This window comes from Phocoena sinus, chromosome 16 (genome assembly GCF_008692025.1).
Source record: "Phocoena sinus isolate mPhoSin1 chromosome 16, mPhoSin1.pri, whole genome shotgun sequence".
Lineage (NCBI taxonomy): Eukaryota > Metazoa > Chordata > Mammalia > Artiodactyla > Phocoenidae > Phocoena > Phocoena sinus.
The window spans coordinates 73,873,627-73,897,854 of NC_045778.1; the positions used below are offsets into that span (position 1 = coordinate 73,873,627).

General features: G+C 39.9%; 1 protein-coding gene and 1 pseudogene across 2 annotated transcripts in view; one reads left to right on the plus strand and one right to left on the minus strand.

Annotated features, from left to right (window-relative positions):
- MCMBP (minichromosome maintenance complex binding protein) overlaps positions 1–24,228 on the minus strand; it is a 68,909-nt gene that overhangs the window by 2,512 nt on the left and 42,169 nt on the right. The window contains exons 8-14 of one of the 2 annotated variants that reach the window (XM_032607507.1): positions 23,834–23,934; positions 18,663–18,835; positions 18,193–18,316; positions 16,904–17,021; positions 11,528–11,693; positions 10,458–10,591; positions 9,359–9,523 (exon numbers count right to left, since the gene is read on the minus strand). In XM_032607507.1, coding sequence (XP_032463398.1) covers positions 9,359–9,523; positions 10,458–10,591; positions 11,528–11,693; positions 16,904–17,021; positions 18,193–18,316; positions 18,663–18,835; positions 23,834–23,934 — 981 coding nt within the window. Of the gene's footprint in view, positions 1–9,358; positions 9,524–10,457; positions 10,592–11,527; positions 11,694–16,903; positions 17,022–18,192; positions 18,317–18,656; positions 18,836–23,833; positions 23,935–24,228 lie in introns of both variants that reach the window. The other variant, XM_032607506.1, reaches the window with a different exon arrangement.
- Positions 22,184–23,375, plus strand: LOC116741265 (annotated as a pseudogene).

The following is a 24,228-nucleotide window of genomic DNA, read 5'->3' on the forward strand; positions in this document are numbered from 1 at the left end:
CAAATGAGGTAATAATATGGGTAAAAGGACTGAAAACCAAACTTTACACATAAGTTATACCACTGAGGAAAGTACTCTAAACAAAGTAACAAAACTCAAGATTCATTTGAGAATACCAGGCAAACAGATAAAAGCCAGCAACGTGCATAGCAAACATGATGCCTTTAAACACAGGGAAGAGAGACGTCAGCAAAAACTGCCAAGTAAGGACCTCTGAAAATCCTCACCACCATTAAAGGGAACAAGAACACAGGCAAAAATGATCAAAATCAGCTTCTTCAAAACTCTACACATTAACCAGATGCTTGAAACAATTCGGGGAGCATTTTTTCAAGAAAGATAGGAAGAACAGTGAGCTTTGAGGCATTTAAATTTGCCCTATTCCTCTACCCACCTCCAAGCAGCCCTGAAAACAGCCAGCCTGGCAACCACTGGAGAGGGCTGTGGGGCTGGAGCTGTCAAAGCGCCATCCGCAGAGAACTGTTGTTATCTGACTGTCTGGTGGCTCCCAGGAAGAATCCATCTGCAAGCCTGTCTGTATTTAACCTGACGTGGCACTTGCCCACTGTGAGTAGCCCATTCCCCCAGAGAGTTTATCAAAAGTAATCAGAAGCAACTACTGACCACCTTAGCCATCCCAGACATTGGGTAACAGCTGGGGCAAACAGCAGCCTACAAAACCATTAAAAAGAAAATCTAGGGAATGAGAGAGATTGGTTCAGACGGCGGAGTAGATGGACACATGCTCACTCCCTCTTGCGAGAACACCTGAATCACAACTAACGGCTGAACAATCATCGACAGGAAGACACTGGAACTCGCCAAAAAAGATGCCCCACATCCAAAGACAAAGGGGAAGCCATAGTGAGACGGTAGGAGGGGCACAATCAGTAACATCAAGTCCCATAACTGCTGGGTGGGTGACTCACAGACTGGAGAACACTTATACCACAGAAGTGGAGTGAAGGTTCTGAGCCCCATGTCAGGCTTCCCAACCTGGGGGTCCGGCAGTGGGAGGAGGAATTCCCAGAGAATCAGACTTTGAAGGCTAGAGGCGTTTGATTGCAGGACTTCGACAGGACTGGGAAAAACAGACTCCACTCTGGGGGGTAACAAAGTAGTGTGTGCATCTGGACCCAGGGGTAAGGAGCAGTGACCCCAGGGGAGACTGAACCAGACCTACCTGCTAGTGTTGGAGGGTCCTGTGCAGAGGCGGGGGGTGGCTGTGGCTCACCGTGAGGACAAGGACACTGGCAGCAGAAGTTCTGCAAAGTACTCCTTGGTGTGAGCCCTCCCAGAGTCTGCCATTAGCGCCACCAAAGAGCCCAGGTAGGCTCCAGTGCTGGGTCACTTCAGGCCAAACAACCAACAGGGAGGGAACCCAGCCCCACCCATCAACAGACAAGCAGATTAAACTTTTACTGAGCTCTGCCCACCAGAGCAACAGCCAGCTCTACCCACCACCAGTCCCTCCCATAAGGAAACTTGCATAAGCCTCTTCAACAGCCTCATCCAGCAGAGGGCAGACAGAAGCACCAAGAAGAACTACAACCCTGCAGCCTGTGGAACAAAAACCACATTCACAGAAAGATAGACAAGATGAAAAGGCAGAGGGCTACGTACCAGATGAAGGAAAAAGATAAAACCCCAGAAAAACAACTAAATGAAGTGGAGACAGGCAATGCTGCAGAAAAAGAATTCAGAATAATGACAGTAAAGATGATCGAGGACCTCAGAAAAAGAATGGAGGAAAGATCGAGAAGATGCCAGAAGTGTTTAACAAAGACCTAGAAGAATTAACAAACAAGCAGAGATGAACAATACAATAACTGAAATGAAAAACACACTAGAAGGAATCAATAGCAGAATAACTGAGGCAGAAGAACGGATAAGTGACCTGGAAGACAGAATGGCGGAAATCACTGCTGCGGAACAGAATAAAGAAAAAAGAATGAAAAGAAATGAAGACAGCCTAAGAGACTTCTGGGACAACATTAAATGCAAAAACATTTGCATTATAGGGGTCCCAGAAGAAGAAGAGAGTGAGAAAGGACCTGAGAAAATATATGAAGAGATTATAATTGTAAACTTCCTTAACATGGGAAAGGAAATAGCCACCCAAGTCCAGGAAGCACACAGAGTCCCAGGCAGAATAAACCCAAGGAGAAACACGCCAAGACACATAGTAATCAAACTGGCAAAAATTAAAGACAAAGAAAAATTATTGAAAGCAGCAAGGGAAAAATGACACATAACATACAAGGAAACTCCCATAAGGTTAACAGCTGATTTCTCAGCAGAAACTCTACAAGCATATTTAAAGTGATGAAAGGGAAGAACCTAAAACCAAGATCACTCTACCTGGCAAGGATCTCATTCAGATTCAATGGAGAAATCTAAACCTTTACAGACAAGTAGAAGCTAAGAGAATTCAGCACCACCAAACCACCCTACAACAAATGCTAAAGGAACTTCTCTAAGTGGGAAACACGAGAAGAAAAGGACCTACAAAAATAAACCCAAAACAATTAAAATGGTAATAGGAACATACATATCGATAATTACCTTAAACGTGAATGGATTAAATGCTGCAACCAAAAGACATAGACTGGCTGAATGGATACAAAAACAAGACCCATATACATGCTATGTACAAGAGACCCACTTCAGACCTAGGGACACATACAGACTGAAAGTGAGGGGATGGAAAAAGATACTCCATGCAAATGGAAATCAAAAGAAAGCTTGAGTAGCAATACTCATATCAGATAAAATATACTTTAAAGAATGTTACAAGAGACAAGGAAGGACACTACATAATGATCAAGGGATCAATCCAAGAAGATATAGCAATTATAAAAATATATGCACCCAACATAGGAGCACCTCAATACATAAGGCACCTGCTAACAGCTATAAAAGAGGAAACTGGGGGCTTCCCTGGTGGCGCAGTGGTTGAGAGTCCGCCTGCCGATGCAGGGGACACGGGTTCGTGCCCCGGTCTGGGAGGATCCCACATGCCGCGGAGCGGCTGGGCCTGTGAGCCATGGCCGCTGAGCCTGCGCGTCTGGAGCCTGTCCTCCGCAACGGGAGAGGCCACAACAGTGAGAGGCCCGCGTAACGCATAAAAAAAAAAAAAAAAAAAAAGAGGAAACTGACAGTAACACAATAATAGTGGGGGATTTTAACACCTCACTTACACCAATGGACAGATCATCCAAACAGAAAATTAATATGGAAACACAAGCTTTAAATGACACAACAGACCTGATAGATTTAATTGATATTTATAGAACCTTTCCTCCAAAAACAGCAGATTACACTTTCTTCTCAACTGCACACGATACATCCTCCAGGATAGATCACATCTTGGGTCACAAATCAAGCCATGGTAAATATAAGAAAATTGAAATCATATCAACCATCTCTTCTGACCACAACACTATGAGATTAGAAAATTACAGGGAAAAAAAACATAAAAAACACAAACACATGGAGGCTAAACAACAGGTTACTAAATAACCAAGAGATCACTGAAGAAATCAAAGACAAAATCAAAAAATACCTAGAGACAAATGACAACACACGACGATCCAAAACCTATGGGATGCAGCAAAAGCAGTTCTAAGAGAGAAGTTCATATCAATACAATCCTACCTCAAGAAACAAGAAAAATCTCAGATAAACATCTAACCTTAACACCTAAAGGAACTAGAGAAAGACTAACAAACAAAAAAAGTTAGTAGAAGGAAAGAAATCATAAAGATCAGAGCAGAAATAAATGAAATAGAAACAAAGAAAACAATAGCAAAGATCAATAAAACTAAAAGCTGGTTCTTTGAGAAGATAAACAAAATTGATAAACCTTTAGCCAGACTCATCAAGAAAAAGAAGGAGAGGACTCAAATGAATAAAATTAGAAATGAAAAAGGAGAAGTTACAACAGACACACCAGAAATACAAAGCATCCTAAGAGACTACTACAAGCAACTCTATGCCAATAAAATGGACAACCTGGAAGAAATGGACAAATTCTTAGAAAGATATAAACTTCCAAGATTGAACCAGGAAGAAATAGCAAGTATGAACAGACCAATTACAAGTAATGAAATTGAAACTGTGATTCAAAATCTTCCAACAAACAAAAGTCCAGGACCAGATGGCTTCACAGGTGAATTCTACCAAACATTTGGAGAAGAGCTAACACCCATCCTTCTCAAACTCTTCCAAAAAATTGCACAGGAAGGAATACTCCCAAAGTCATTCTATGAGGCCACCATCACCCTGATACCAAAACCCAACAAATATACTACAAAAAAAGAAAATTACAGACCAATATCACTCATGAATATAGATGAAAAATCCTCAACAAAATACTAGCAAACAGAATCCAACAACACATTAAAAGGATCATACACCATGATCGAGTGGGATTTATCCCAGGGATGCAAGGATTCTTCAATATACACAAATCAATCAATGTGATACACCGTATTAACAAACTGAAGAAAAAAAACATGATCATCTCAATAGATGCAGAAAAAGCTTTCAACAAAATTCAACACCGATTTATGATAAAAACTCTCCAGAAAGTGGGCATAGAGGGACCCTACCTCAACACCATATATGACAAACCCACAGCAAACACCATTCTCAATGGTGAAAAACAGAAAGCATTTCCTCTAAGATCAGAAACAAGACAAGGATGTCCACTCTCGCCACCATCATTCAACATAGTTTTGGAAGTCCTAGCCACGGCAATCAGAGAAGAAAAAGAAATAAAAGAAATACAAATTGTTAAGAAGTAAAAGTGTCACTGTTTGCAGATGACATGATACTATACATAGAGAATCTTAAAGATGCCAGCAGAAAACTACTAGAGCTAATCAATGAATTTAGTAAAGTTGCAGGACACAAAATTAATGCACAGAAATCTCTTGCATTCCTATACACTAATGATGAAAAATCTGAAAGAGAAATTAAGGAAACACTCTCATTTACCACTGCAACAAAAAGAATAAAATACCTAGGAATAAACCTACCTAAGGAGATGAAAGACCTGTATGCAGAAAACTACAAAACACTGCTGAAAGAAATTAAAGATGCTACAAACAGATGGAGAGATATACCATGTTCTTAAATTGGAAGAATCAATATTGTGAAAATGACTATAGTACCCAAAGCCATCTACAGATTCAGTGCAATCCCTATCAAATTACCAATGACATTTTTTACAGAACTAGAGAAAAAAATCTTAAAAGTTGCATGGAGACACAATAGACCCCGAATAGCCAAAGCAGTCTTGAGGGGAAAAAAACGGAGCTGGAGGAATCAGACTTCCTGACTTCAGACTATACTACAAAGCTACAGTAATCAAGACAATACAGTACTGGCACAAAAATAGAAACATAGATCAATGGAACAGGATAGAAAGCCCAGAGACAAACCCACACACCTATGGTCAACTAATCTATGATAAAGAAGGCAAGGAGATACAATGGAGAAAAGACAGTCTCTTCAATAAGTGGTGCTGGGAAAACTGGACAGCTACATGTAAAAGAATGAAATTAGAACACTCCCTAATACCATACACAAAAATAAACTCAAAATGGATTAAAGACCTAAATCTAAGACTGGACACCATAAAACTCTTAGAGGAAAACATAGGAAGAACACTCTGACATAAATCACAGCAAGATCTTTTCTCATCCACCTCCTAGAGTAATGGAAGTAAAAACAAAAATAAACAAATGGAACCTAATGAAACTTAAAAGCTTTTGCACAGCAAAGGAAACTACAAACAAGACGAAAAGACAACCCTCAGAATGGGAGAAAATATTTGCAAACAAATCCACAGACAATGGATTCATCTCCAAAATATATAAACAGCTCATGCAGCTCAATATTAAAAAAACGAACAACCCAATCCAGAAATGGGCAGACGACCTAAACAGACATTTCTCCAAAGAAGACATACAGATGGCCAAGAAGCACATGAAAAGCTGCTCAACCTCACTAATTATTAGGGAAATGCAAATCAAAACTACAATGAGGTATCACCTCACACCAGTCAGAATGGGCATCATCAGAAAATCTACAAAGAAAAATGCTGGAGAGGGTGTGTAAAAAAGGGAACCCTCTTGCACTGTTGGTGGGAATGCAAACTGATACAGCCAATATGGAGAACAGTATGAAGGTTCCTTAAAAAACTAAAAATAGAATTATCATATGACCCAGCAATCCCACGACTGGGCATATACCCAGAGAAAACCATAATTCAAAAAGACAAATGCACCCCAGTGTTGACTGCAGCACTATTTACAATAGCCAGGACATGGAAGCAACCTAAATGCCAATCCACAGACAAATGGATAAAGAAGATGTGGTACATATATACAATGGAATATTACTCAGCCATAAAAAGGAAATAAATTGGGGCATCTGTAGAGATGTGGATGCATCTAGAGACTGTCATACAGAGTGAAGTAAGTCAGAAAGAGAAAGACAAATATTGTACATTAACACATATATGTGGAACCTAGAAAATGGTACAGATGAACCGGTTTGCAGGGCAGAAATTGAGACACAGAAGTAGAGAACAGACATATGGACACCAAGGGGGGAAAGTGGCAGGGTTGTGGTGTGATGAACTGGGAGATTGCGATTGACATATATATACTAATATATATAAAATGGATAACTAATAAGAACCTGCTATATAGGGCTTCCCTGGTGGCACAGTGGTTGAGAGTCCGCCTGCCGGTGCAGGGGACACGGGTTCATGCCCCAGTCCGGGAAGATCCCACATGCCGTGGAGCGGCTGGGCCTGTGAGCCATGGCCGCTGAGCCTGCACAGCCAGAGCCTGTGCTCCGCAACGGGAGAGGCCACAACAGTGAGAGGCCCGCGTAACGCAAAAAAAAAAAAACAAAAACAAAGAACCTGCTGTATAAAAAAATAAAATTCAAGAGTCACTGTGGGAAAAAAAACCAACAACAACCAAACAAGAAAAAAAAAAGAAAATCTGGGGAATGAGATATCGTTAAGGGGATCGGAGGGGGAGGAATACACATACATATGTATATATATACACACCCACACACAAATGTGTGTGTGTGTTTATCTGTCCCCAACCACCAGGAGGTTAGAAGGTCGCATGCGTGCCCAGGGCTGGGCACATGCTCAGATCTGAGCCTGAGTAGGCAGGCCATAAGCTCTCACCACTGAACAACCCTGAGGCTCTGTGCAAGCAGAAGGCGAAGGCTAGGGGGCAGCTGTAAACTGCATGGCTGAGTGTTAAAGGATTGCTCCAACATGGATACAGAGTCCCTTAGCTTAGACTGGGAGACTGCTTCCAGGCATCTAAGGAAATTAAATTTCTATCCAATCACTGCCCACTGAGCTAACAGAGCCAAGACTTCAGTGCCCACATACAACTAAGAATACAGACTTTTAAAAATCAGTTCAGAAAAGTCACTAAACAACAAAGAGCAACAACAACAAAACACTGGGGGGGCAGGCGGGGAGGGGGCAGAATCTGCCAGAGCAGAGTTGCCAATTATATTATTTACAACACCTGGTTTGGGCTTCCCTGGTGGCGCAGTGGTTAAGAATCCGCCTGCCAATGCAGGGAACACGGGTTCGAGCCCTGGTCCGGGAAGATCCCCCATGCCGCAGAGCAACTAAGCCTGTGCGCCACAACTACTGAGCCTGTGCTCTAGAGCCCGTGAGCCACAACTACTGAAGCCCACGCGCCTAGAGCCTGTGCTCTGTAACAAGAGAACCCACCCAATGAGAAGCTTGTGCACCACAACGAAGAGTAGCCCCGACTCGCCTCAACTAGAGAAAAGCCTGCACGCAGCAATAAAGACCCAACGCAGCCAAAGATAACTAGATTAAAAAAATAAATCATCTATAAAAAACAACCTTTCAATACAAAAAGTAGGAGAAATACAAAGAGACAAGTATGTGTAGCCCCCTTCATTGGAAAATAAGAAGTCCTTGAGGAAACTTAAATATTGGAATTACTACACAGACTTTAAATTAGCTATTTCAAATATATTCAAAGAACTAAAGGAAACCATGAATAAAGAACTTTAAGTATGAGAATAATGTCTCACCAAATAGAAAATACCAGTAAAGCGATAGGAATTATTTAAAAAGCAAACAGAAATTCTGAAGTTGAAAAATACAACTTAAATTAAAAATTCACTTGAAAGGCAGAAGAAAGATTCAGCAAATCTGTAGACATGCTGACCAAAATTATCTGGTCTGTGGAACAGAAAGCAAAAAGAATGAGGAAAACTGAACAGAGCCTCAAAGACCTGTGGGACACCGTCAAGTGTACCACATACATACATGGGAGTGCCACAGAGGAGAAAGGGGCAGGAAAAAACTTAAATAATGGTCAAAAACTTACCAAATGTCTTGAAAACTCCCCCCAAATGTGCATTAATCTGCACATCCAAGAAGCTCAATAAATTGCAAGTAGGATAAACTCAAAGAGATCCATATGTAGACACATTACAGCTAAACTGTCAAAAGCCAAAGAGAATCTTGAAAGGACAAGAGAAAAATGACTCATTGTGTACAAAGAACCCTCACTGGAAACTGACTTCTCCTCAGAAAATCCACTAGGCAGTTGGAGGACTTAAAAGTGCTGAAAGAACAAGCCTATGAACCAAGAATTCTACATCCAGCAATATTAGTCTCCAAAAATTAAGGAGAAATTAAGACATTCTCAGGTAAGCAAAAACTGAGAATGTGTCACAAGCAGAGCTCCCCCATAAAAAATACTGAGAAATACGAAAGAGAGTTCTCCAGGCTAAAGTGAAAGTAACTCGGATCCACGTGAAGATCACTGGTAAAGGTAACTACACAGGTAAATATAAAAGGTAGTATAAATGTCTTTAAAGACAACTGCATAAAGCAATAATTGTAAATGTGTTGACAGACGTATCAGTGTATAAAGACGTAATGTGAATGATGATAAAGCACAAAGGAGCAGGAGAAGGAATGGAAGGTATGAAGGAGCAAAGCTTTTGCATACTATTGTGCTTAAACTGGCATAATCCTAAATTAATCCCAGATTATCATAGTTAAGATGTTAATGTAGCTCCCAGGGCAACAACTAAAGAAAAAAAATATGTCATAAAAGAAAAGACATGGAAATTAAAATTGTACACTAGAAATATCTATTTCAAACAAAAGAAGACAATAATGGAGGAATAGAGGAACAAAAAAGACATATGACACAGAAAACAAATAGCAAGATTACCTTATCAGTAATTACAGTAAATGTAAATTGATTAAATATCCCAATTCAACACAGGGAGATCCTTTGTTTTAACCCAAACACACCTTGGTTATTTCATCAGATATGCTATAATCCAGGAACCTCAAAAGGGTCAGATAAATGCGGAATTTATTCAGCACAGAAGGCAGCACCGCAGAGAGAAGGCTGTTCATGTACTCCTCCATGTTTGGTGGAATTAGCTGTGGCTGTAAGTGGATCTGGCAGTCTGCCTAAAATGAGAAACAGTACACATTATTTTCCAAGTTCCTAAATCAACCTAGAATTTCAGGGGGATGCATTATCTCTATCAGCCCCTAAGGGAATTAAATACAATCCCTTATTAGGGGGAGGGCACTGTTTAATATTAATTTCTATCCACTGTAACTATCTCAGCAATAATTACAGAAGTTAGCCTTTTCTTCGTTACTTATGTTTCTTCAATGGTTATCAGTAAACATATAAAAAAACAGTGAATCTCTAAAAAGCAGCTAATTAAAATGTTTTAGATGTTTCCTTAATCACGGAACATGTACTCTATTTCTTACTGAACTGCATTTCTAGAAACCACATATAGCAAATCACACTTTCCCACAGAAATTTACCACTGGGCCATTTCATTCTCATTCACAGGCAGTTCCTCATATATCAAGGGTGAACATCATTATACAGAGCACATACGCCTTTTCAACAACTGGGCATACTTCTCATCCTTAATGACTCAGATGTAAAAGCTCTCTTCATTAGTCACTGATGATTCACCAGAGCATTTCACAATAAAGCATAGAAATAATTACCAGGTGATTAGGAACATTTTAAAAGGAACCCTAAAATATTTCTCACGTAGGATTGGCAGAAAACAATGGAACAGAGGCAGCAAGAACAAAGGTCTGGATGTTAATCAGGCAATTTACAGACAGTTTCTACTTGCTCTCCCTACATGTGGGAGTTTTCTGCTGCCAAGAGTTTTCTTTGCTTGTCTTGTGATTTTCTTTACAAAGTTTTCATCCCAGAGAACAAAATAAGCAGCTCCCTCATTAATAATCGGCAGCCACAACTCTGAAACAAGTTTAACTTATTAATAATAAGTAGTACGAAGAAACAAAGCAAAAATATAGATATCTTTCCAATGTAACCTCCGTCCATTTTAAAATGACCCTTCATTACCGGCAGGAGTGATCTCCCCTCCGAAGTAATAAAAACATTAATATTGCAGGGGAATTCCATCTGGTGGTAGCTGAAGTCATAATCCACCTTCTGCCAAGTTATTAGGTTGCTCAGGGCAGTCACATTATGAACACCTACAAAAACAAGGGAATAATTTTTCAGTAACTTGATTTTAATCACCTAACCAAATTAGTTTTGCTGACATTAATAAGACATGAGATTTCTACTGCTTTAAAAAAAAGTATATGAGGCACTGTTCAATCCTCTAAATGGTCATTAATTAATAGGCTTCACAGATAATATCTGTCAAGCTAGACAAACATATTTCTGGAGCCAAGATTCCTCCCCCACCCACCCCAAATCTAATACCAAGCATCTGGTGTGCAATTAGATATAAAATAGTTCCCGATAAAAGTATGATTATTTTGTATGTGGCATCTTCACAGGGCTAAAATAATCTGGTAGAACCAAAATTATTTTTATACAGATAAGGTTAGTGAATTTTACTGAATTTATACTCACCTTTGCCTTAATTCTACCCAGTCTACACTATTTTTTCTATTTTTACCTCTTGAACTTACACCAGCAAAGTGTCTTAATTCTCATTTGAGCATAGATAAAGCAATCTGCTTTCTTGTAATTTTATAACATGTTCCATAACTGAGGTTAGTGCAAGCCATCTGATCTACTAAATATTTTTTCAGAGATTCTTTGAAAAAAATTTTTTAAATCATATTGGCTGGTAGAAAATGTTTTACTAGATCTTTTCTACAACTTTTCTTTTGAGGTAATATAGGACTAAAGGCAAAACCTCCTCCCTTTTCAACCTTTCAAAAGCTACCTGCTACTTGGTGTATTATCATACTATTTTCAAACTATCACAAAACATAGTTGATGTACACAATTTATTTGTTAATGATATATGCTTTAACCAAATTCACAGAGCAAGCCTTTGTCTTAAATACTTGTGAAGTGTGAATTTGTCTTTGTTCAGTTATTCCTTAGAAGATCATTACCATGCCTGGCTTTGCTGGGAGTTAGAAATGGAAGGACAATGTCCGTGCACACACCTGGCGTGTCCAGCTGCCCCTGTTCCAGGAGAGTTTCATCAATTACAAGAGAAGTATTGCTGGGCAGCTGGAGGAGCCCGCTGACCAAGCGATTGGCTGTGTAGTCTTTGTGGGGAATGAATTTCAAGTGGTTCATGTTCGCTATAGTCATCTGCAGATGAAAAGACTGCAAAGAGAAATTTTTTTAATGATCAAGGAACTAAGTTTCCCTCTTTTAAGAAAACATATATTTGGAGTTAAACACTACATTTTATAATGGAAAGAAAGAGCTTATTATTTCTAAGGGAGTAAGCAGTCTCATGGTTTCTTGAGCTCTTAGAAACAAAAATTTCTCCATCATAAGAATTTCTGATTCTATGAGCTGCTTTATTTTCACCATCATAAGAATTTCTGATTCTATGAGCTGCTTTATTTTCAGCTGTCTTGTTCAGTATTCTTGAAGAATATTTTTTATTTTACCAGTGAACCAGAAACAAATGATAGACAACTGATATATATATCAAATATTCAGAGGCTTAACTTCTTTAACTGACCACAGGCTAACAAAACAGAAAATAAAATGTTTATTTACACATCAAGACGGAGAGAGAAAAGCTTAATTTTCCTCTGTGCTCCCTGAATTAAAATCACATTCATCAGTAAAGGCAAACATACAGTAGAAGTAGGAAATCATCCATACACAAATACGATATCTAAATCAGTAATCGTGAGAGGAGAGGACAAACACCAAACTATATTGCCCAAGGTGATCTACAAATTCAATGCAATCCCTATCAAATTACCAATGGCGTATTTTGTTTTTGTTTTTGTTTTTTTGCGGTACACAGGCCTCTCACTGTTGTGGCCTCTCCCGTTGCAGAGCACAGACTCCGGACGCACAGGCTCAGCGGCCATGGCTCACGGGCCCTAGCCACTCTGCGGCATGTGGGATCTTCCCAGACCAGGGCATGAACTGAACCCGTGTCCCCTGCATCGGCAGGCGGACTCTCAACCCACTGCGCCACCAGGGAAGCCCCCAGTGGCGTTTTCTATAGAACTAGAAAAAAAATTTTTTAATTTGTATGGAAACACAAAAGACGCCAAAGCAATCTTGAGAAAGAAAAATGGAGCTGGAGGAATCAGGCTCCCTGACTTCAGACTATACTACAAAGCTACAGTCATCAAAACAGTATGGTACTAGCATAAAACAAAAATATAGATCAATGGAACAGAACAGAAAGCCCAGAAATAAACCCACACACACATGGTCAATTAATCTACAACAAAGGAGGCAAGAATATACCATGAAGAAATGACAGTCTCTTCAATAAGTGTTGCTGGGAAAACTGGACAGCCACATGTAAAAGAATGAATTAGAACAGTCTCTAACACCATATAAAAAAATAAACTCAGAATGGATTAAAGACCTAAATGTAAGACTGGATATCATAAAACTCCTAGAGGAAAACATAGGCAGAACACTCTGACATAAATGGCAGCAATATCTTTTTGGATCTATCTCCTAGAGTAATGGAAATAAAAACAAAAATAAACAAATGGGACTTAATTAACCTTAAAAGCTTTTGCACAACAAAGGAAACCATAAACTAAATGAAAAGAAAACCTACAGAATGGGAGAAAATATTTGCAAATGATGCAACTGACAAGGGCTTAATTTACAAAATATACAAACAGCTCATACAGCTCAGTATCAAAATAACAAACCCAATCAAAAAGTGGGCATAGGGCTTCCCTGGTGGCGCAGTGGTTGAGTGTCCGCCTGCCGATGCAGGGGACACGGGTTCGTGCCCCAGTCTGGGAGGATCCCACATGCCACGGAGCGGCTGGGCCCGTGAGCCATGGCCGCTGAGCCTGCGTGTCCGGAGCCTGTGCTCCACAATGGGAGAGGCCACAACAGTGAGAGGCCCGTGTACCGCAAAAAAAAAAAAAAAAAAAAGTGGGCACAGACCTAAGTAGGCATTTCTCCAGAGATGACATACACATGGCCAAAAGGCACATGAAAAGATGCTCAACATTGCTATTACAGAAATGCAGATCAAAACTACAATGAGATATCACTCACACTGGTCAGAATGGCCATCATCAAAAAGTCTACAAATAATAAATGCTGGAGAGGGTGTGGAGAAAAGGGAACCCTCCTACACTGTTGGTGGGAATGTAAGTTGGTGCAGCCTCTATGGAAAACAGTATGGAGTTTCCTCAGAAAACTAAAAATAGAATTACCAAAGGATCCAACAATCCCACTCCTGGGCATAGAAACAAAACTCTAAACCACAAAGATACACGCACCCCTTTGTTCATAGCAGCACTATTCACAATAGCCAAAACATGGAAACAACCTAAATGTCCATCAACAGATGAATGGATAAAGAAGACGTGGTACATATATACAATGCAATACTCAGCCATAAAAACCAATGAAATAATGGCATTTGCAGCAACATGGATGGATCTAGAGATTATCATACTAAGTAAAGTAAGCCAGACAGAGAAAGACAAATATCGTATGATATCACTTACATGTGGAATCTTAAAAAAAAAAAAAAAAAAGATACAAATGAACTTATATACAAAACAGAAATAGACCCACAGACACAGAAAACAAACTTATGGTTACCAAAGGGGAAAGGGATGAGGGGTGGGGGGATAAATTAGGAGTTTGGGATTAACATAATACACTACTGCATATAAAACAGATAACCAACAGGGACCTACTATATAGCACAGGGAAGTATACTCAATATTTTGTAATAACCTATAAAAGAATCTGAGGAAAAAAATATATATGTATGTGTAACTGAATCACTCTGCTGTACACCTGAAACTAACACAACACTGTAAATCAACTGTACTTCAATTTTTAAAAAATCCGTGAATCACTATGTTGTACACCTGTAACTTATATAATATTATATATCAACTATACTTCCATTTTAAAAATTTTTAATAAATTTTGAAAATAAAATAAAACTATATTCATTCAGCATAGACAGCTGCAGACCTCTAAACAAATTGCTCCAAGGAGGCCTGAGGTGTGGAGGACTCCACACTGTCATCAGCGCTGTGGGTCTCGGAACCTGCTCTACCCGGGAGAGCCACCTCCTCACCCAGTCTCAGCAGTAGAAAATCAGTTAAGTCCACCTGCACCACCCTCCGTCTTCCTGAGCCCACCACACCCAGTGCCCTCTGCACCCTGCGTTGTACTCCAATCTAAGATCACTCTGGACCATAAAGAAGTATGTGTGGTACGGGTGGAGACTGGGGTGGGGAAGGATGTCAAGGAAGAGAGAAGATGTATTTTCAAAATGCAGAGGATTTTTGTACTTTGGCTCAGTAATTCAAAGAAAGCAGGGGTGGGGGTCATATTATAGATACAAGGAAATGACCCCGAAAGAAACAGAGTCTGTCGAAACAAAAGGTGGCATAGAGCAGGGTGCAGCTCCATATAAGCAAAAGAGGTCACTCACACTTACTGCTACGAAAACTAAATAAGATATTAAAAAGGCAAGTGTTTAGAAAAAGTTCAGTGCTAGCTAGACACAAACATAAGAGTAATATAAGGGAATGGGATATGGTAAAAATGAGACAGTAAAACAAACCACTACAAAGTGATGTAGAATAAAAAGAACAAAAAGGAAATACCTTACCATGCAAGAATCTTGAGTACTTTCCTCATATCACTTTCATACTTAAAAATATAATTCATGTCCCAAGTATGTGCTACTTAAATCTTGGCCTCAAGCTTTGAGTGGCCCTAGGCTGCCACTCAGACCCCACGTCCTACGCTCCTCCCCAGCACTCATTCCATGGCAGTACACCGGCCCCTCAGGCTGGCGTTCCTCAACATGCCCAGCACGCTGCGCTCGGACCCTGAACTTGTTCTCTGCACAGGACAGACACTTTCCCCAACACGGCCCTGTGTCTTGATCCTGGGTTTGCATCAAGTCTCTCCCTGAACTCCACCCTGGAGAGGGCTTCCCCAACACGCTGTAGATGTCAGCAACTCCACCCTGGCCTACCCCCCAGCACTCCCTATCCCCTTCCCCTGGGCCTTTACTGTTCTCCATGGCACTTCAGTGACATACTATATATGTTATTTATTATTTGTTGGTCTTCCACCACCAACAAAATGTGGTCCAGGGCACTCCCAGGGAGTTGCTGAAACCCTTTTATGGGGTCCATGAGGTCAAAATCACACATGGATAAAAGATCCATTCAATGTGCAAGACAGACCAATGAATTTACGATAGCAGAGTATAAAAAGTTCATTGATGAGATTACAGATTTCACACAACTATCCTTGAAGAAAATGCCATATGGACAGTTTTGGTCTAGTATCAGAAGAATATCTACAGTTATCTGAAAATGCCATTAAAAGTTCTTCCTTTGCCAACTACTTTTTCATCTGTGTAAGGCCAGCATTCCTTCATATACTTCAGTCAAAACATCATGTTACAATAGACTGAATGCAGGAACAGATATGACAATCCAGCTGTCTTCTATTAATCCAGACATTACAGAGACTGGCAAAAATTTAAAACAATGTCACTTTTATCACTAATATTATTTTGTTTGGAAAAAAAGCTATTTTTTACAAAAATATTTTACTTCTGCTCATATGTAATTGATTTTCAATGAATATTTTAATATGTTTTTAGTTTTAACTTCTAATATGGTAAATTGATAATAAAAACCCAAACATCTCTTTAAGTTCTCAATAATTTTTTAACAGTGTAAAGTGAGTCAAGGAGAGTGAGAAATGTTGGTCTATTTAGTCCAATGCTGTTTCTTAAGAGCCCAGAAGACACTCAATAAACACTGGTTAAATGAATGATCTGTTTCAACCTCTTAAATTTCCAAAGAAGTGATCGGCATTGCCAGTCACACAACTAATTAGAAGCGATTCCCCTGTCCCCAAGATCTTAATACCACACAAACACTGCGTTCCAGATGTCCTGGCAAATAAAGGTAGCTTGACTTTCCAAACAGGAATTAAAACTGGGGTAGGAGAGATCAAGTTATTACCTCAACTAAAAGAATTATGCTCCTATAATTTAGAGTTTACTTAGATTTACGATTTTAAAGCACACAAAGGATACCAAATTGCACAAACAAACTGGCATCAACGGAGAGTACAATGTTAAGGGAGTTACTACAGTTGTGTTGTTACTTGAAGAGACCTGTGCTAAGGCAATAAAGGAAACGTGAAATGTTTAGGAGTTAGTACATTTTAAATTATGAAACTAGGCAGGCTTTGTTTCCCCTTAATGAGGTCTGTTAACATCTCAAAGTTAAATATTTGGGTTGAATGAAAGACAATTAGATGGACTTTTAAAGTGTACTTAAGCTTATAATACATATTTATATTGATCTTACTGCTGGAACTAGATGTTGAATAATTCGATATAAGTGTTCGGTGAAGGTACTATTCCGTGGACACCCACTCAAGTTAACCGTAAATTTTCCTAGTGGAAGAACATCTCTTCTTGTATATCTAGAAGAAAAAAGATATCAACCAATAAGATACTCACGTGATTTCCTGATCTCCATCAAAAAGCAAACGAAGAAAAATTAGCTTAATACTGTCATTAAAATTAAAGCAGATTATTCTGATCAGTTGTTTTTTTAAGCAGAAACAACAATAAAAATAATAGCCAATATTTAAGTGCTGGGCACGTGCCAGGTACTGTTCTAAGTACTTAAATCCTTTCTCATTTAATTCCCAAACACTCTAAGGTAGGTATTATTGTTTTCATTTTACAGATGAGAAACGTGAGATACAGAAATTTTAAGAAACATGCCCACGTTCACGTAGCCAGGAAGTGACAGAGCTGAATTTGAACCCAGGTAGTTTGGTTCCAGAGTCTATGCTCTCAACCATCATGTACTACTGTCTCAAATCCTACCTGAGGAAAGATTTATAGTACAAAGATGTTTACTGGAGGATTATTTAAACAGAGAAAAAGTAGGAAAACCTAACATTTAGGGAAAAAGTACAGCTGTCTATAATGAAATACTGCACAGCCATTAAGAGGTTCAAGAAGAATTATGATAGGAAACGCTTAACATAAACGATAAAAGCAAGATAATGATCTGTTTAGAGTATAATTGAGATCTAAGTAGGGATGGATACATATGTAAACAAAAAAAAGATGATATGAACAGGTACCAAGATCTGTTAACTGAGATCATCTTTAAGTGGTGAGATTACAGACAATTTCAATTTTCTTCTTTATGCTCTTGGAACTTGTTGAAGGCACACATGTTATTTTGAAATCAGAAAACAAAGAGCTGTAGTGAAGTGAAAGGGAGAGGGGCACATGTCCACATACAAGTGAGATGTATACCAAATGGACCTCACAGAGCCTTGGGATGTATAAATAGAGAATTCAGAATGCAAAAAGGATAAAACAACTCATTTTACTCATTGGCCAGGTTCTTTATCTGATTTTTGCTCTTAAATTTAAGGAGATACAATCAAAATGCTACATGTGACGCTGAGAAAAGTTGAAAAAGGAATTTCTGTGATTTGGTATAACACCTGTTACACTGAACAAATAACCATCTGGTGATGAAGCCTGATAAAAACAGAAACCTTTCTGTTCTTTTCCCCTCTCAACAAAACACCAAACTCCCTTAATTCCCACCAAGAACAGAGCACTTACACTGTAGAAATGAGATGTAATATAAGATATTCAGCAGCCAAACTGTCTCCCAAAAGGGCGTGAGTGAGGAACCCAAGCAGTTCTGCTCTGACTGGAGACAATTCAGACATGAAACTAGAAACAACTGGAGAGAGAAAGGAGACCAGATTCAGAACACAAACCAGTTCCTCTCGTGTCTCTTAGGTTAAAAAGTAACTGGAACAAAGCACTGCACGTCAGTAGATGACTAGTATGGACTTAAAATATTGGTGGGTAAGTGATGCCAGCTGTCAAAATAAGACAGCGTGTGTACCTTTTGGGGGGGCCTCATTTTAATGAAGAGAATTAACATAAATGAAAATGGGGCAAAGAAATGGTGACCGCTGGAGAAATTTATTCTGAAGACCAAGAATCTGACTGACAGCTCCACCACGCAGCTTTCACGTGCTGGGTAAGTCTCTGGGCCACGAGGCTTTAGCACTTACACTTACAGGTTTTGCTCTCCTCCTTGTTAAGGCAAGCAGGCAGTAAAGGGTTGATGTGCTGCAACTTCTGGGCTAAAACCACATGGATTCTTGGCACTAAGGAGGCAGGAGGACTGTGCACTCTCTGTTCTTCGGCCGTGTCTGTGCATTCCATTGGATCTAGCAGCGAAGAGGCATCCCTGCGGAGAGATGACAGAGCTTCAGTTCACAAAGGCGGCAGCTGTACAGATGTAAAAATAACACACATCTCTGAAAATCAATGAGAACTCAAGCCAAGAACAGTTTCACCTGCAGGTCCCCTTAAAGAGCAGAAAATGCTCCTCTTCCTTGTGAACACTTACATCACAGATTTCAGGCTACTTTGGTCATATTATGATATAACGTATTTATTCTATTCTTCAAGATCAATAACATTTTTACTGGGTGTGTTGTAACTGCAACAAATGGGATACAGCATATCACTCATCAAGTTACTTCAGAATGCAGACACCCTTTCTTAAGCTACTAGATGGGACATCAAATACTTCATCATGTGTCTCAAAAATGGGGGTCTCTTCCTTAAAAGCCATCAGGTGTCTACTATTCAGCGTGAAGAATCCATTCATCTCTCTTGCTAATTTTTTTTTCCTAAATTTTATTCTTACATGATACCTCTCTTGAATAATGAATAGACAAGCAGTGAAAAGGAAGTGTGAGTTTTTCAGGTTTGCTAAATAAATTAGCAGATGATAGATTTATTGTGAGATGATTGAAACAAAAGACTAAGATGTTTTTAGACTTTACAGACTGACTCTAGAGAGTAATCAATTCATACCACCATCCTCCTTAAATACAAGAATGATACCAACAACCTTTATATAGTGTGTACCATGTGCCGGGCAATGTTCTTCACTTTGCACACACAAATTCATTAAAACCTCACAACCACCCTCATGTATAATGAGGAAACCAAGCCACTGTAGTAGTTAAGTGTAAGGTCACAAAGCCAGTAAGTGGCCAAACCAGGATCCCAACCCAGGCCATCTGGCTCAGTCTGTGTACTAAAATGCCTCCATAAATGAAGTAACTCAAGCAGAAAATTCACCATAACCAGAAACAGCCAAGACAAGCAATTTTGTATGCCATTATTATGGAACTGTTTATTTAAAGTTGTTTAAAATGTCTGTTTTGCATCATTTTTTAAGTGTGAAAAAATAAGTTCTTCCTATGGAAAACCAAGATGAATGTCCAATATTTAACAAAAACTCTACTGCAGGGGCAGAATATAATTCCTTTCTTTCGCCAACCTCAAAACAAAATAAGAAAGAATGAGGATGATCTGGATTTTCAGAATATATTAAGTGAGGGGAAAAAATATGTAAAAGAGCACATATACCATGCCCCCTTTTATATAAGGCTAAATGAGGAAAAAAATATATATGCATCTGTTTTTGCAAAAAAGAGATACAGGAAGGATAAAAGCAGAACTGAGGCTGGTTCCCTACAGCAGCAGTCCTCAGCCTTTTTGGCACCAGGGACCAGTTTCACGGAAGACAATTTTCCCACGGATGGGCTGGGGAGTGGGGGGTGCAGGGGTTGGGGGGATGGTCCAGGTGGCAACGCGAGCAAGGGGAGCAGCAGATGAAGCCTCACTCTCCTGCCCTACAGAGCATGGGTGGGAGCAGGGTAGAAGAGATGAGGGTAGTGGGGAATGACATTCCTACATTCTTTTTATACAGTTTTGATTTTGGCAACAATTTCCATGTTTTCTATACTTATCTTTAAGTACAGAAACCAATAAGGACAGAGGGAAAACTGCAGTGAAACACAATGGAAACAAATGAACCTAACTATGTATAATGAATAACAACTAGCAGAGCACTAAGTGGGAGGAAGTCACCCAGGTAACTCTGGAACACAGCTGACTATATATACCCTCTCATTCTAAAATAAAAATTGGAAACAAATAATGAACTCAAGTTACTAGGTTTGTTTTTTGCAGTGGTATGGGTTATCAATTCTGAAATTACCTTCTCTGCATAGCAGTCTCCTCTTATCAGCAGGGAATACATTTCAAAACCCCTAGTGGATGCCTGAAACTGGATAGTACTGAGCCCCACATATGTCTTTTCCTATATATACATTCCTATGATAAAGTTTAATTTACAAATTAGGCACCGTAAGAGATTAACCATGATAACTAATAATAAAAATGAACAATTACAATGATATACTGTAATAAAAGTTACGTGAATGTGGTTTCTCTCTCAAAATATCTTATTGTACAAATTTAATGCCTTCTCCATCTTAACTAAGCACTTATCACATACCGTGACTGTAACTTTTGCAGGTTGAGATGCAAAAGCAAAACTAGCACTAATTTCTTTTTCCATCTCAACAATTTCACAGAATCTTCTACTGTTCTTACTGTAGATCTTAACAACCTCAGTATACGATTTTTTTTTTCTTTCCGTATAAGTCAAAAAATTTTACCTTTTCACTTTAAAAAAGGCATTTTACAGCTTTTCTTTGGCATACCCAAATTGCCAGATCACTACTCTTATGCTTTGGGGCCATTATTAAGTAAAATAAGGGTTACTTGACTACAGGCACTGTGATACCTGGAAAGTCGATCTGATAACTGAGATGGCTACTAAGTGACTAACGGATGGCATACCCTGGACAAAGGGATGATTCACGTCCTGGGCAGGACGGAGTGGGACAACTCAAAATTTCATCACACTACTAAGAAAGGTATGCAGTTTAAAACTTATTGTTTATTTCTGGAATTTCCCAGTTAATATTTTCAGACAGCGGTTGACTGTAGGTAACTGAAACCATGGAAAGCAAAACCAAAGTGAGGGGGACCCTACTATATCATAGAACTGAGCAAAGGAATATATTGAGGATACTAGGAGTCAAGTTTCTTTCTGTTAGAAAAGGGAATTACAAATACGGAAAGGAGGAAGACTAGAATGACACCGAGTTGTGGAGCTGAACTGAACTGGAAACAGGAAGACAGCGTGAGCTCATGGTTTCTGATATAGTAAATAATATAAAAATATATATAGATGTGTGTATATAAATGTGTGCGTGTGTGAGTATGTATATATTTATTTCCTAGCTCTGCTGAAATGTCATAGAAGCAATGCCAGCTCAGGACCAATGAGCACACCAGTACTCAAATCTTGATTTTTTAAACAAAATTCCTCAGTAAAAGAAACAGGTGCTCCTTGGAAAAAGGGCTGAAACTGAGGCTGAAGCATGGGAAGTACAAGATGAGGCTGAAACAGCTTAATGCATCAGAAAATATATGTTCAAAAATGGTAAGATAAGGTCACGTCAAAAAGAACCCACTGGTGGCGCAGTGGTTGAGAGTCCGCCTGCCGATGCAGGGGACACGGGTTCGTGCCCCGGTCCGGGAAGATCCCACATGCCGCAGAGCGGCTGGGCCCGTGAGCCATGGCCGCTGAGCCTGCGCTCCGCAACGGGAGAGGCCACAACAGTGAGAGGCCCGTGTACCGCGAAAAAAAAAAAGAACCCACAGTTCGATCGGTAGCAGGAGCCGACCCCGGAGAGCCCCGAGCAGCCCAACTGCCACCGTCCCCACTCACCATCACCGCAACCATGAGCAGCGAGGCCGAGACCCAGCAGCCACCCGCCACCCAACCCCCCGCCCTCACTGCTGCCGCCGCCAAGCCCAGCACGACGGGCATGGGCAGGACTGGCAGTGGCGCAGGCAGCGGTGGCCCCGGCAGCCTCACATCAGCGGCGCCTGCTGGTGGGGACAAAAAGATCATTACAGCGAAGGTTCTGGGAACAGTAAAATGGTTCAATGTAAGAAACAGATATGGTTTCATCAACAGGAGTGACACCAAGAAACATGTATTCGTACACCAGACTGCCATAAAGAAGAACCCCAGGTAGTACCTTCGCGGTGTAGCAGATGGAGAGACTGTGGAGTTCGATGTTGCTGAAGGAGAAAAGGGGGGTGCGCAGGCAGCAAATGTTACAGGCCCTGGTGGAGTTCCAGCGCAAGGCAGTAAACATGCAGCAGACCGTAACCATCATAGACACTATCCACGTCGTAGGGGTCCTCCACGCAATCACCCGCAGAATTACCAGAACAGTGAGAGTGGGGAAAAGAATGAGGGATCGGAGAGTGCCAGGCCCAACAGCGTCGGCCCTACCGCAGGCGAAGGTGCCCACCTTACTGCATGCAGAGACCCAGTGGGTGTCGACCACAGCACTCCAACCCTCCTGTGCAGAGAGAAGTGATGGAGGGTGCTGACAACCAGGGTGCAGGAGAACAAGGTAGAGGAGTGAGACAGAATATGCCTTCCTCCCCAAAGATGCCCAGAGAGGACGGCAATGAAGAAGATAGGGAAATCAAGGAGATGAGACCCAACGTCAGCAGCCACCTCGACATCGGTACCGCGGCAACTTCAATTACCAACGCAGACGCCCAGAAAACCCTGAACCACAAGATGGCAAAGAGACAAAAGCAGCCAGTCCACCAGCTGAGAATTCATCCGCTCCCGAGGCTGAGCAGGGCAGGGCTGAGAAAATGACGGCTTACTATCTCTACCATCACCCGGTTTAGTCATCCAACAAGAAGAAACAAATATGAAATTCCAGCAATAAGAAATGAACAAAAGACTGGAGCTGAAGACCTTAAGTGCTTGCTTTTTGCCTGTTGACCACATAACTAGAACTATGTGCATTATCTAAGCAGCAAGGGGTTTTTATTATTTTTACCTAAAGACATCTCTTTTTGGTAATGACAAACGTGTTTAAAAAAAAAAGAAAAAGCCTGTTTTTTCTCAATACACCTTTAAAAGTTTTTAAATTGTTTCATATCTGGTCAAGTTGAGATTTTTTAAGAACCTCATTTTTAATTTGCAATAAAAGTTTACTGCTTGATTTTTTTCAAAAAAGTCAACAAACTGCAAGCACCAGTTTTAAGGTCTTAAATAATAATAATTTAAAAAAAAAGAACCCAGAGCCTGCTTAAAGTGGCTCCCAGTAGCCAAATATGGGGAAATTTGAGCCTCAAAATAAATAACAGATTAACATCCACACTAACATAAACAAAAATTACTTGAATGAATAAATAGGAGAGAAATCTTACAGTAGAGTTCTTTATAATTTCAAACTTTCAGAAAAGTTGGAGGGTAATTATGTCAAAATAGACTCACCTTTCATCATTATTCAGTATACTTAGCACAGGATCCACAGATAGTATGCCATATAACTCAAGAACATCATTTACTTTAAAACAATCCCAGTCTTCATAGACCTAACAAGAGGCCACACAAAATCACATTGTTAGGACTAAATAACACCAAAAAAGCATACGATATTAGTCTTAAAGTAATAATAATATCTTAGCATTTTAAATCAGAAAATGAACCTCAAAGCAACTCCTTTATTTGATAAATTGAGATCAAGAGAGGTAAAGCACTTACCTGAAGTCATTCTGCAACGAGCAAATACGTTAACAACTAAAACATGAGCCCTCCTGACTCCTGACCAATGTCTGTTTCCCCACTACATTCAGAGAAAAGGCTTTCCCCCAAGGATGATGGTCAAC